The sequence below is a fragment of the Cavia porcellus genome, unplaced genomic scaffold, assembly GCF_034190915.1.
Source record: "Cavia porcellus strain 051 isolate PalLab524CR breed Dunkin Hartley unplaced genomic scaffold, mCavPor4.1 scaffold_30, whole genome shotgun sequence".
NCBI classification, from domain to species: domain Eukaryota; kingdom Metazoa; phylum Chordata; class Mammalia; order Rodentia; family Caviidae; genus Cavia; species Cavia porcellus.
In genome coordinates, this window is record NW_026947513.1 from 40,497,108 (window position 1) to 40,512,627 (window position 15,520).

Sequence of the window (15,520 nt, forward strand, 5' to 3'; positions counted from 1 at the left end):
TGATTTTCTGAAACCATTAGTTCACCAGTAAACACATGAAACCACTTAGAGCTACCAGCAAACGGTTCATTTAGACACAACACAACACAGTGAAAAACAGTGTAATCAATTCCCAAACCAAAGCTAATGAGTAGTGTATGACTTACATATGCCAGATTCTGTGAAAAGATACTAGGGTAATGTACTCCCAGAGAATTCTTACTTTTTTCTTAGAAGTCCATGGATTCATAGAACAAAGTTTTTAAAATTAAATAGAAATGATGTCCTTTTAGCTCCTTTAAATATTTTATAACTCCAATTTGGTCATTTACTCATTTAACTTCTCTCATGTCTTTTAAAAAAAATTAGCTAATGTATTCACGATAGATACAAGGGGCCTACACATCTATATTGGCTTCAAGGAGCTTATTGTGTCAAAATGTATGTAGATGTAACTACGAAGTAACCCACAGCCTAACAAAGTACAGAGAAATGCTGCGACCATTTTTAAAACTGCCTTTGGCTGAAATTTCGATCATTGAACAAATATGTGAAATACGCTGGGCCCTGAGCTAGCACACTCAAACAAGGTCTTTTGACTTTTGAAGTCTGCTCTCTGAAGCTGGTATTCTAGTACAGTCCTAGGAGCTGGGTTTTATTAACTAGTCCAGATTATGGAATGCACGTTCACTACCATGTAGATATTTAAGATTGAAGAAAAAAACAGAGATAAATGGCTCTCATGTCATGAGGAAGGTCATGTGCAAATAAACCTGCAGGTGAACTTGCAAGTGGAGAGGGTGAGCTAGAGCTGAGTAAAGGGGCTGAGAAGGACAGGACCAGAACTAAGCAGGAAAAAAATAGTGAACAGTGGAGGTGTGTGCAAATTGCAGTACATCGGGTTAACTATCAAAGATATGCATTTGGGTCAGGGGTCTTTTTCTTATTTTTTATTTTTTATTTTTTTGCTATTTTGGTAATGAAACATGACAGGAAAGTATTTTGTTAAATATAAATGAAGACAGTGTATATGGAGCAGACCAAACTTGGAAAGGGGCACAGTGGGAAGACTGGGTTAAGACTATTACAACAGCACTAAAGTACAATAAGATCCTTAAAAAGAAAATAACCTTGTAAGACAATAAATAAAATATTTTCAAGGTAATTATAAATGCATAGTAAGTCAAGCTTTTCTGGGGATATAAGCAATCAATTTTCATTAAATGTGTAATCATCATGGACAGAAAGAAAGAGACTCCTGTAATTTATATAAATATATTAATTTTATAAGAGGAATGAGCTCATTTGTACATTATTCTCAATTAAGAAATAAAGTTATGAATAATTATAAGACAGTAGAAACATTTCTTTAGTCCATTTGGGTAATTTTTCACTGGTAGAAAAAAATCTTGAAGAACGAAGAACATTGCAATGGGAAAATTACTAATTTTTTCTCCTTTTAGGTTTTTCTGAATCTCATTAAATAGTAAAAATTTGGCACTGTGTACATTTCACTACAGTGTCTTGCATTGCAAATGAGTCAATTAAGCCAGGATCTGTGGGTTTTATACTTTGTCAAGAAACTTCTCTAGACTATATCTGTGTATCTATTTATGATGCATCCTCTCTCACAACAAGTCACAGAAGGACTCTGCATGGGGCGCATGTCTCACATGGAAGGCAGCTACAGGACAGACCCAGCTCTGAGTGACACCACCCATGGAGGGGTGCTACCTCAGACTCCCCAACTCAGCTTCAATCAGAAAAATCACAAGATTCGGTTGCACTTATGTCTCATTATCTGTGTGCTGTGGGTAGAGAATAATTGCTGAATAAATTAGCATCAGATCAGAGAGCGTGAAATTAAGGACACAAATAAAGTAAGTTGTGACACGGTAAATTAAAAGTAAGTTGAAGGTTTCCTAAACTGAACATCAAGAGACACATTTCAAAAGGGATGGTATAGTGTCAATTCACGTAGGCAAAAAAGTTCAAAACATAGACATATAGTTTAAGGATTTACATTTTGCTCTGCTTGTATGTGTAGCCTTATGGTGGACAGCAACTTCAAATGGAATACTTGAATAGAATATTGGAAAACGAAAAATATCTTTCCAAACATAGTAGCATTTTAGAGCAGAATATACACATTCTACATATGATCATTTTTCTATAAAAACCAGCTTCTGAAAACAAAAGGTTTCAACTGCTTCATATGAGAAGTTTTCTTGGTTCAGCTCAGTTAGTGTTCAGACATAAAATATGATCTCTAATGTAATAACTCAAGAGCCTATAAATGTAAACATATACTAGCTGTGTATTTGGATACATTTATTGTTATATGATACATTCACTGAAATCAATTAAAATATACACTTATTTAGTAATGTAATTGTCTGAGATTTTGTTCATACATACCTCACAGACATTTTAATTTAATTTCTATGAGTATTCTTTAAGGTGGATGTTTTTGTCTGATATTGAGGCTCAAGACATTTAATGTAAGCTACCCATGGGCTGGCATAGATTTATAACACATTTACATAAATATTTAGGGCATTAACTAGCTCTTCAAAAAATACATTGTTTAGCTAAGGAGCTGAAAAACATATGCAAATGATTATAAAATTAAGAACTTTGATTTGAATAAGACCTTTTAACTGAAAGAAAGAACATGATAGCTTACAAAGACTCTTCTGCTCAGCACTCAGGAATGCACACTTACTTCAGACAATGTGATGAGCAACCGTGGCACGGGGTGGATAGAATGTGAAAGGGTTTGAAGGAACTGACAAGAAAAGGTGATGACCATGAGAGGGTAAATTTCAGAGTAAGAGGCAACTCAGGCAAGCAAACTACAAGGTACACTGACAAGATTAAAAATAATATAGATATAAAGTAGACCTTAGCATGTGAAGACAGTTCGTTTACAATATAATTAACTATATAATTGCTGCTACTCAACCCGTTCCATTCATGTTGTAAATTTACCTGTATCAATTCGTACTATCACTACGGTAACAAAATGATGAGAAAATTAAAGTTTGGAATGTTTCAGTTTTGCCAAACCACACAAGAGCGTAGAGCAAAACCAAATTACAATACGGTCACTAGATTCATGTTCTTGCTCTTGATCAGTACATAAGGTGGGCTTCCATGACAGTAATGGTGATCCAACAGCGCTAAATATCACATCTTAACCCATCCCAGCAAGCAGACCAGCTGCCTATCAATGTATACTTACTCTGGGTAATGGGAAGGCCAGTGAGAGTTTATATTTAGGAAGTTAAATTTAGAAGTCAGGTAAAAGTAGAAATGAAGACATAAAGTGTATCAAATTTTTGTTTACATTTATTACGAGTACTCTAAGAACTATATTTTATATTACCCGACAAGATTCTTATATAGGAAATGAACATATTGCATCTTTGAAATTTCTGGTGTTGCTGCTGCTGTCTTTGAAGGGATCTCAGTTTCCTAGGCTGGCCTGGAACTGCTGGCCCGGCTCTCCTGCAGTAGCTTCCCAGGCTGGGGAGTGCAGAGCTGCGAGCTGCTGCCCTGACACCCCCCACCCCCCCACCTCACACCTCCCTTCAGGAGCTTCTGTGCAAACAGCAGGCAGCTGAACTTAATCTGCGTTTTATTTTATTGGACCTGTGACCATACTTGTGACATCCTATCTTATCTGAAATATTACCAAACACTTACCACAAGATATAAATGTTGTAGCATACTTTTTATTTCTTTCAAAAATTATGATGTTTTTATTGTCTTCTGCCTGCCTCTTTTTTTGTCTCTGTTTCCCACCTTTGTTTAGCAACTTATTTTTTTTTTTTCCTACTCTTTTGTCAGAATGTCCTTTTCATTCCAGCAAGGTCCTTGATGGGAAAATAATGGGCACACATTCAACTTGAGGAGAGAACATTTCTGCATTTAGAGTTCTTACAGGTTACTCTGTGTCTTTATTACACTGGACAAGGAGCATCTTAACTGGAGAATCGTGTGTCCTCAAAGTGCGAGACAGCAATCATTCATTAATACAGGCTGATTCAAAATTTCAATCAGCCACTCACAGATCAGTTCCTAGGACACGGGAGCAGTCTCTGGATCTGTAACCCACTGCAGATGAACCAAGAGCTGGGAATCCTTAAAGACTAGATAAGTATGGTATTATGTTTCTTTGCTCTCTTTATTGCAAAAAAAAGTCAAATGTGTATTAAACTACATATAAGTCAAATGCACATTAAATATATTGAACATAGTAAATAAATAATGTACATAATGAATGTACATTAAGCATATTCAGGTTAGAGTAACAGCATTATTGAATACATATGGGGTGTGCATGTACTTTGCCAAGTATATTTCAAAACATGATTAATAGAAACTGGAGGCTGAACAAAGGTTTGGAAGAAAGTTTAGGAAAAGTTATATTGAAAGGGAAGAAGAAATAAAGAACCAAAGTGCACAAGAGTGAAAAAGAGTAAATGGATTCAAAGAAAATTCTTTATTGTGTGACTGGAAAACAATTAGACATGCTTTTTTGAACGCACACTGCACAGATAACTTATTTTAACAATCACATGGTTTATTCCACATGATAAACTCAAAATATAAACAAAGTACAAAATAACCCAAAATAGACAATAGAAAGAAAAGAAAGGAAAAACTAGTGATTTCAGCATGGACAATGTATCTGAAAGTGTACCTTGACTTAGTGCATTGTCTTATGTGTTTCGTATGTTTTTTAGCCTGTCAGTCTGGCTGTCAATCTGTATGTATAATTAACTTTAGAATTATTTATAAGAGCAAAAAAAAAAAAAAAAAGGAATCTGATGCTGGTCAAAAAAACGACGGACGGGGAGGGGAACAAATAGAATAGAGATGTGTTACATATGTGCACCAATTCCCCACAGTGGATGAAGCATTATGTACTACAAAGAAGCACTAATAAAAACTTAAAATAGTATGTGTCATGTTAGTATTCAAAGATGTGTATAGAATGTTACTTATTGAAGTGTCTTTTAAAAGTGAAAAATCGGAAAGAACTTCACTGCTTATAAACAGAAGTGTGATTAAATCATGGGCAGTCATTCTGTGGAATTGTGGCATTAGCTAGAGCCCTAGATACTGACTTAAAACAATGTGCAAACAATCCTCTAAATGAGAAAGAGTGAATTGGGGCTGGGGATTAGCTCAGTGGCATAAGCACCTGCCTTGCAAGTGTGTGGTTATAAGTTCTATCCCCAGTACAGATAAAAAAAGAAAAAGATAAAAAAAATGCAAGACAATGCATAACACAGTATCCTCTAATGCTTAATGACAAGAGTGAACAAGACTTTACAGAACTGTTTGTTTACAGATTTATGTTGATAATGCAGAAAGGCTTCGGGGAAGCTTTACAATTTCTGCTAAGGAGGGTCCAGATGGGGAATGGGAAGGAGGAGTGAGGCATTTTATTCTATTTCTATGCTACTTGCAGTTTTAGAGGAGAAATGTTTTTATGTATTATTTGTTTATTTGAAATTTTTATTAGTACTTGTTTTTTGTTGTTGTTGTTGTTTTGTTTTTGTCTTTTTCCTTTTTATTGGTACTGGGGATCGAACTCACGACTGCCTGCTTTACAAGGCAGGCGCTTATGCCACAGTTTGCAGTGCATAATGATTACACAGATAATTTTACAATATACTAACCAAAATTTAAAAGAGATGTACAATTATAGATATCTCTGGGTGAAACCTAGACTTAATAAGAACAACAAAAAATTTAAGTATCAAAGATCTCTTTCAGGGTGCTAGAGCCATTAACATACGTGAACTAAAATGTCTAAAATAGGGACTTCTGGCTACCGAATTGCTTAACAGGTGACAGGGCAGCTGTGGTTACAGAAAGCCTGTTAACTGTTGAGCTTCTCTATACTTTGAAGTCACTATTTTATTAGTACAAGAAGTAGAAAAGTCAATAAAAAAAATGCTGATATCTTTAGTGCTTTAAAAAAATCTTTATACATTTTCTCTGACATTGAACTCATGGTAAGATCAAATAATGAAAATATGAATAAAAATTAAGTTAAAATGAACAATAATCTGGACGGATACTCACTTTTGGTCACAACGCCTTCTAGGTGGATGATGTTAGGGTGATCGAACTGTCCCATGATACTCGCTTCTCCTAGGAAATCTCTGCGCTGCTTTTCAGTGTAGCCTACTTTCAGGGTTTTGATGGCCACAGGTAATTCTCTTTTTCCTGGTAGTTTCAAGCGTCCACTACAAACTTCACCAAATTCACCTTGTGAGAAAAATGGAGGAAAGAGGCATAAGCTCACTGGAAACTCGTATTCTAGAACTGCTCTGACACTCTTGGAGTATTAAAGCTTAGACAAATAAAAAGGCAAACAGGAGTTGAAACTTCATGATCAATCTTAAGAGAAACGTAGTCAGAAGACTGCAATAAAATGTGATCAATCACACATCACTTGCAAAGTGAGTCAACTGTGAAGTATTAAAAACAGTTGGCATTAAAGTGGGAACAGACATATGACATTCTGTAACAGCAGCAGAAGTTAAAGGTTGGGTTAGACACACGCCTACCTGCCCCGATCACTCTTTCAATGGTGATGCATGAGGCTTCTATCTCCTTGGCAAATTCATGGACAGCTTGGTTGGGATCTTCATAGGTATGCGGATCGATGTAGGTTCTTACACCAGGCAGTTTAACTATAAAAATAAGTGGGCATCAAACCTCAGGTTATAATAGATACGCAAAAGTCTAAACTTTAAACACACAAGACTAGTTTAAAACTCTAACTGCTAGAAAAAGCTGAGCTGCAAGGTCATGCTATCTCCTGAGATATAAGAACCATTTGTGTGATTATATCACTTTTACAATTTAAAACTCCTGGATTATTGCCACACACAGGAAATGCATATTTGAGGATATCTGAGTAAATATATATTTTAATGATATTATTCACAAAGGTGGTCCCTGAGAGAATTCGGGAACATTTTACTTATTAACCTGGACAATGAAATGCCAGTGGTTTATTTGTTGGCATACTGTCTGCTTCACTTAAATATCAACACAGATTATTAATTTTGATTTTTCCGAAGTAATTTAAACTATTAGTGGTACAGTGCAATTAGACTGGTTAGAAATGAAAAGAACAAGAGAGATTCTGTTTCTCACTCTGCCTCTGTGACCGCATGACTTTCTAAGACTTTTATGTTCCCTGAACCTCAGTTTATCACTTTAAAGACTACCAGGTTCAGCCTGATAGCGCTTTTGGACAATAGCCACATTAATGAGCGGACAATGAAATGGAATCAATGCTTTTCAGTATATGATGGCCATGGCAGGGTGACAAAAACAAGAAAAACTCATTTATTTGGCAGATCAACTTGTTTTGTAGTGTGTGAGAAAATGAACATACTAAAATAACATAATTAGAACTCATTTAAACCAATTTTAAGCTATTATTAAAACCTGGGTTTATGCATGTCTTAAAAATGTAGTCCCTTTTAAGTCATTTGAACAAAGGCTGCAGCCCCAGAGTCCTTTGAGGGAAATTCCCCTTAAAATGCTAGAAGAAGAAATAGAAATTTTACTTATTTAACCTGGTGGTGTTATTTAATGAAAGATTTCTACTTGGTATGTTGTTAGGAATTAGAATAAGCATAGGAATTTGATTTGGAAATAACAGCTTTTGTATTGCGGTTTTTATTTTAATGATTGTATTAAAACTGTATTTAAAGAACTGAATGAAACACGCAGCTTTGGCCTTAGCTGAACAGCAATGTCCCCGCCCGTGGGCTTATAAGGATGTGTTAACAGACACCTGCTTTTGCAATGTAATGTTTTTGTTGGTTATTATAAATCCTCTACCCTGAAAACAAATAACAATGAGGGCTCCTCTTTCTGTCTCTCTTTTTGTGGTTTGCTTACTGTGCCCGTTATGAAAGTGCATCTTTTCCTCTTCTGGATCCTGCTTTGCTTTGCTGTAGCCACAGCGCCTGGAACAAAGTAAGCTCCAATTAGCCACATCTGAGAGTGGTGACTCCATCACACCAAGCCCAGAAGCACAAACACAAATGAAATGATTGCAACCCTGAACTGAATCTCATACTGGTAATAAGAAATCCTGCCGATCCTCCTTTTGAATGAAAGCCATTTTCCCAGCCGTTAATCCTCACTCTCAGCAGATACTCCTGCCTAGAATTCAGGAGTCAGAAGCTTTCCAAACCTACTTTGAAAGTTCTCTTCCCCACAGGAAGCGCACACACATTTTTCAGTTTCCTTCCTGACTTACCGCCTCGCCTGCCAAGCCAGAGGCCTCTGCCTTTTTCGGGATAAAAGGCCCAGCTTGCACTCCTGGTTTCACGGTTTCTGTCCTGCACCCTCCCTGAACAGTTTTCCAGCTAGAAGTGCTTGGCATCGTTCCTGACTAGGCAGATCTCTGTGGAACTCACCACAGCCAGTACCACACCACTTCTGAGCTCCTCCAAACCCTCTCTTTCTTTCTTTATCCACTAATTGGCAAGTCCTTGCAAACTGCTTTCCCTACTGATAAAAATGTGTCTTTTTAAGATCCCAGATAGTGACTTAATCTCTAATCCAATGGCTCCTCTTCATTTTTATTCATTGTTGATATGTTAACATCCTTAATTATTTTTCTGATGCGTATCCAAAGAGCTGAACACTTCCCTGAGCTCAATCCATCCACTTCCATCACTTTATTGAATACCTTTCACTCTCTAGTTTTGTTCCCTTTGAAAATTATATTTATTTCTGATACATTTTTAAGACATATTCCATTACCATTTCAAATTCAATGGATCTGTGAGAAAAATTAGTGTATTTCTCCTTCTTCTCACCATGTTCTCTCTTCTGTTTTTCTTGTTATTAACACCACCATAGCCTTGAGAACCAATCATTAATCCTTCATGCTTCTCAACAAATTAGTTGCCAGAGTCCAAGCATTATGCAGTGTAAACATTACAATCCAGATCTTTTTTTCATTAGCTCCTCTGTTTCCTCAATTAAGGCCTAATTATTTTTCATGTGGACTCCTGGAAATGCCTTCGAAATGATAGTGATCCCTCCATCCTGTAGCTCCTGGCCCCAGCTTCACTGGATCATGGTTCTAGACAGGACCCTGTATACAAGACTTTTTCTATTGAATTAGCTTCTTCCTATAAAATATTCAGTATAGAAAGGCAGCAAACATCCCTAATTACAGCTCTAACATATTTCCTGCATGATCTCCTTTAGATGTACTACATTTTTCTAAAATTACTAGGTATTTTTCCATGCTTCCATATATATATATATATATATATATATATATATATATATATATATAATGTCTTTCTCCAAAAATGTTCTTTCTAATAACCTCTGATTACTTGAAGTTCAGTTCGGTTTTTGCCTTCTCTTATCCCTCTTGATATTCAGCCTAAGACAAAATGTCTCCTCTAAGCACAGTAGCTTTATTTAATTCTCTCATGGCATAATTTCCACTCCGTAGTGCAACACAGTCATTTAAGTGTGTTTTTAAACTCACCATTTGGTATTTCTAGCTTCCAGAATGGCCATTACCAGAACTCATTTATAAATTCCAGCAGTGAGTTATCACTTATTCAGAGTTGGCATTAAAAATATTTGTCACATTGATGAATGAATAAATGAATGAGTGAATGGTATTTTGATTGTGTCTACACAATGATGGGTTCGGTAAAGGACTATGCTGATGAATACTGAATTGACATACATGATTAACCATGTAACATTCAACAGCTGGCAAAAATGAAAATATTTATTTTTAGCGAAACTTGCAGGAAGTGATTTTACTATTCACAAGATCCCACCACAAAATTGAGTTCATTAAAGATAGTTTTTTTTCTTTATGACTGCATTAAGCAAAAACAGCCAAATGGCACTCTGACAAAGTAGTTTCATAGCAAAGTTGTTTGAAAACAAATATGTAAAGTAAATGAAATACCCATTAGACATTTACCATCAAATAATTTTTGCTTACATATACACTGGAATATTTAAAGTGCTAGTATAATTTGATATACAAGTAAAATGTACTTTATATTATGTCATTTTCTAGTGTGTATTTACTTACATATTACCACATTAACAAATCAGTCTTATCACATTTTTTGAAAATCACAATTATTTTGATCATGTTGAGGAACTTACAATTTATTGGTATGGCTATTAAATTTTTGAGGAAACAAAATAATATACTTACTACATACAATGTTCTTTATATAGGAAAGATGTACAATAGAGATATGATAGTTCTTAAATTTTTATTTTATTCCTAATTCTGTACTTAGATACATTTTGTCATTCACGAGTCCTTAAGATATCTCAATTTACCTCACCACAGTGAAATGGACAGAAAAAAAACAAATGTATAAAAATTTTCCAGAAATTGTATTTAATCTAGCCAGCTAAGATTTAAATTAATTTAATACACTGTTCAAATTTTTGCTAGACATTACATCATTTTTTCAGTCTTTAAGCACATTCCTCTGGAGAGAAGCTATTGGTTTTTCCTTTAAACAATTTTCTAAATACAATTGTAGGGAAATTATCCTGAGGTTTATATTTTTAAATAATACTGACAAACTTTAGTAGAATTTTAAAGGAAACGGAGAGGTTATACAATCTTGCAGCTTAGATTAATAAAGAAACATTTATAATACCCTTGACTGCCTCAATACCAAAGAAATAAATGACAATCTTTGAAAATGGTATCCTGCCATTGTCATTAAATAAGCCCTTAGATATTTCAATTCCATGCAAATTCCTCATGTGAAAATGGAAATAAAACTTTGGATCTCATCTGAAAAAACAATTTGGGAGTGCCTTGTTGAGGAGTGGTTACTGGTGGATTATCTAGGGTGAGAGTCCACAAAGCAAGAGACAGGAGTTATTTTTGACTATGGGCATCTCTGGAGCTCTGTAACGCGAACGGCCAAATGTCACATTAACATATAAAATTAAGTTCTGAACCCCCAAAGCATCATTAAAACATGCCTCAAGGAGCTACAGCCAGAGGAAGTACAGCTGGCAGAGACCATACGGGAGCCGAGTACTGCAAGTGAGCTCAACCAGCCTCCTCTGTACTGTCCACATGCACGGTTTTAATCAATCAAACAGTCAATAATATGTCATTTCTAAATCAATGATGTCTCCTGCTTTCTGGATTTTTTTTTTTTTTCTGAATGGAAAGGAAACAGTTCTCTCCTTTTGCTTTATGCCATAACTCTAACAAACTTTGAAAATATTGTACTAAAAAAATAGGCAGAATGTGTTTTTGGAGGAATCATCTTTGTATGATGTATACTCATGTTCTTGTAGAAAAAAAATGTGTTTTTATTTCTTATACTAGAAATGAACATGAGAAATTATATAAAAACATAACTCGTCTTCATTAATATTTATTTATTAAAAAGGTCTACCGAAATTCCTGTTAAATAAATATAGCAGTGACCCTATGGGTAATTAACAAATCAATCCATTTTCTTTGTATCTACCCTAAGGCGGTGGGTAAATTGTTCCTGATAATATTAACGTTATAACGTACATTATAATGAGCTCTAATTACTCTCTTAGGTCAATGTTTAAAATTTTTTAAAACAAGAAAGGTAATTTCTTTAAAAATTTCCTAAATAGAATAGACAAATCAATGAAATAAACATAAAGATTTCTGATTTATAAATACTGAATTCCCTTTCCCTTGCCTCTAAGAAGTAGTAAAAGATATGAAAACATTGGAAAGAATAAAGACTAATTGAATAATAAAAGAATCTAATATCTGTTCACATTTAAGAAGTGCAAAGATTGACTACTAATGTACATGGGATATTACATATGGAATTAAAATTATATGCTGTATTATTCTATAAATAAGTACTGATTTCTGTAAGTATAAATGCAAGTGGTTATTCAGGCATAAATGGTAATATTACTTTAGAAACTATACAGTTAAATATTTTTCATATTTTATTACAATTATTTTAATATAAATAGAAGCGAAATATACAATGTAGATGTAGATATAGACGCTATTTACATTAAAATAATTCAACATTTCTTGTTTATAAAATGTAACTTTAAAGGAGGTTTAGCTGAGCAGTACAAGTGCCTGCTTATTGTGAGTTTGATCTATAATACAAACAAACAAACAAAAAACTTTACAGAAGTGAAACAATTATTTGAGTCTCCAGCCAGTTGTGATGGCATACAGGCAAAAACAATTTTCCTCTGATGAAAATATCTCTGCTAGAAATGTGGGCGATCTTGGAGATAGTATGCTCAAAATCTAGGCATCTGAGTTTCATTTACAAATAGCTTCTGTCACTCAGATTTCAATGAAAGCAGAAATATGTGAAAAACTAACATTATGTCTATGGTATCACAAGAAAGCAGTTAGTCACAGTGATGAAAAACAATTTGAGATCAAGGAACAATGGTGATAACATGTAATTACAAATTTAATGTTATAAATGGTTCATCACACCATGGGGGAAATAAAAGAGTCTTATTTTCTGTTGGAAAATATTGACAGAGCAAAAATCAGAATCTCAGCACCTTACAGAAGCTTGGACATAGCAGGACCAAGGATCTAATTGAAGGTGTTAAAAACTGATGTCCATAAGGTATATTTCCACAAAGTAACTCAAGGTATTTCTAACAGCCACTGAGTTGGCAATAAGCATTTTTAATGTGTATGCATCATATTATATTAAGGTCAAAACTAATCACACATACATTCATGAGTGATCTTCAAGAAATAAACAAGAGTACAAGATTGAAAATGTTTACAAATCTCTGCTCTATAATTAATTGCAAATATGCCTGCTCATAAGTGATGATGATGATAATGTTCTTTGAAAATTATTTGCATAGTAATTGACAGCTATGATCAAGCATACAAATTAGGCGACAAAATTTCAGATTTTCCAGTTCATCCATAAATGTGACAGTGAAGAATCAGCATTTTGTGAGTATCTGTGAGCATATGTAGCTAAATAATCTTCACTCACATACACACACACACACACACACACACACACACACACACACACACTCATTCACTCACAAGTACATAGGCACAAAACCAAATGTGTTCTCTGCACAATTGCCAACATTATTTGAGGGAGGATTTTATAAAAAAAAAAAATGTTTTTGGTTTTCTTGTGTATTTCTTGCAAAGAAAGTGCCTTCCCACTTTATTTCTTTCCAATTAAAGAATAGAAAAAGATACTATTTAAAAAATTAAATACTTTAATTTAGTTATAAGACATCTTCATCAATATTGTTTAGGTATTGTGCTTATAAATCTTTACACTCCCACATAGATCTCTTTGAAATTTACTTCAAGCTAGGTTTTGATATCAATCTCCAATTTAAAAATATGTAAATTTACCTATTCCACTTCAGTCATAATTTACCTTCTATAACTAGAATGAAAGCAAGCAGAATAATTATTTTTTTTAGTTTGTCATAATAAAATGATAATGTAAAGTCATTTAATTTATACTTTAGCAATGTCTAGATTTCAGATTTTATTTGGCTTGCCACTGAAGCTCCATGCATATAAGAATTTCCTCTGTAAGTTAAATAACCTGGAACAAATTTGCACTTTCCTAGTCACTTCAAGATTCTGCAAATGCAAACTTTCAAGAGGTTGAGAGGATCACCTCTAAATGACATCAGCTTGGGCCATCCAGAAGAACTCCAGCATCCACCCCGCCTCACCCAGCCTGCTCATGGTGCAGGCCCATCCACACAGCCAGATTTCATTTATAACCAAAGAACACAAACAGCAATTATCATGCCACTATGGAACCCTATTATTCTCTAAAGTGCATATTAAGTGATCTTTCTTGGCAAATTTTGACTAAAAATAAAACTCAGAATGGTTCTTCACAGATTTAGGCTTTTTAATCTACAAAGCAATCACTTGGAGTGTTTCACTTTTTCAAGGTAGATCACTATTGTGTAAAGGTCTCCCTAAATCGGTAAACAGAGTTCTCTTATCCTATATTCCAGCCCTTGGTACCACAGTGATACCCAAATGTATATTTAAAATTTGCAATTATAAATATTTGGGGCTATCCCATTTGGACACTGATTATACAGATGTGTTTTTTTTTTGCTGTTGTTTTGTTTTGTTTTTTTTTTACATCAGTGGTATCAAAATAGGAATATCACTTCAGGTATCTGAAATAATTCAAACTCAATACAATGATGTAAACCATTTAAAATTACATGTGGTTTTATTCACCAAGGCCACATGTATCCACAATGATTATGACAGCAGAGAATCTCAGTTGTATGTTATGGTCATTCCATGGATCTGGGAGACATAAACGGTGATTTAACCTTGACAGAAGTAGTGCTTTACTTCAATGTGTGATATGGATTTTACTGAATGGAACAAAAAAACAGTGACATGTTAAATGTGGAACAGATGCTGTAATCTTACAACTTCCTAGCTGGAATCAGAAGCACATGAAAGCCTTGGAACACAGGTATGACCTTGACACAGCGATGGCATGGTATGTGCATAATACCTTACTTTCAATAATCCACTTGCTAGCATTAACCTGCAGGAATCGTTTTCATTTCTCACTGTAGAAGTGTAACGGGTGCACTGAGTGTTAGCATGTACACACACGGAGAAAGCAAAGATGCTGGCGGTCATACAGAGCAGTGGACGTCACAGAGGAGAGAAAGCGAGAGGGACCACTAACCATATTAAGCTTGGATGGGCAACAGCGCACAGGGAAGAAGCCCTCCCACAGCCGCATTCGCAGCAACTGAAAAGCAAACAAGAAAGCCCAAGATAAGAAGAGATCCCACTCCCTCGGAGACAGCATAAAGACACTGTGGATTTCACTCAGGTGTAGTGCTGTACCAGATAGTTATTTTTACTTCACTTAAAATTAGGATTCAGTTGGAAGAACAAGGCAATATATTTGAATTAATTGTATGCAAGTAATGTAGACATACAAATAAAAAAGTATGCCCATCTGAATATCTTCCCTCAGAAATTCCCTCAAAACACAGGTTTGCAAGACTTTCTAAATAGCCCTTTAAAGACACAGCTTGCAGGTACACTGCAAGTTTTAGGAGTGAGAAGGTCTCCCTCAGTCGATCCACTGATTTTGAATGCCACGGGTATTACTTAGTGTCTATGAAAAGTTTTATGCTTATGTGATGTCTTGAATCATTTACCAAAGGTCAGCAATTTAAATTTATCATTCCAGGTTTTAAAAATACATCTCCAAATATTTTCAGAGATTTGGGTATACAGAAAAAGAAAACAATAATAGATAAACTTTTCTGGATATTTCAATACTGAAGATTCATTTTAATATTCCACATAATCTTAGTGAAAAGTCTAGATAAAATAAATTGTAAAACAAAATACATTCTTGATTGAAACCACATAGTGTGATGGCAGAGTACAGCATAGAAATAATTCAATGATTTTCTCTTATTTTTTAGGAGCAGTATA

General features: G+C 34.7%; 1 protein-coding gene across 15 annotated transcripts in view; it reads right to left on the minus strand.

The window, feature by feature from the left end:
- The window catches only part of Epha5 (EPH receptor A5), a 337,092-nt gene that overhangs the window by 36,207 nt on the left and 285,365 nt on the right, over positions 1-15,520 (minus strand). For 9 of the 15 annotated variants that reach the window (XM_003463754.5, XM_013145832.3, XM_063240630.1 and 6 more), the window contains 4 exons: positions 14,754-14,819; positions 7,921-7,988; positions 6,570-6,695; positions 6,082-6,267 (listed from right to left, as the gene is read on the minus strand). In XM_003463754.5, the coding sequence (XP_003463802.1) occupies positions 6,082-6,267; positions 6,570-6,695; positions 7,921-7,988; positions 14,754-14,819 (446 nt within the window). The remainder of the gene's footprint in view (positions 1-6,081; positions 6,268-6,569; positions 6,696-7,920; positions 7,989-14,753; positions 14,820-15,520) is intronic. The other 6 variants (XM_003463755.5, XM_005000947.4, XM_063240631.1 and 3 more) reach the window with 1 other exon arrangement.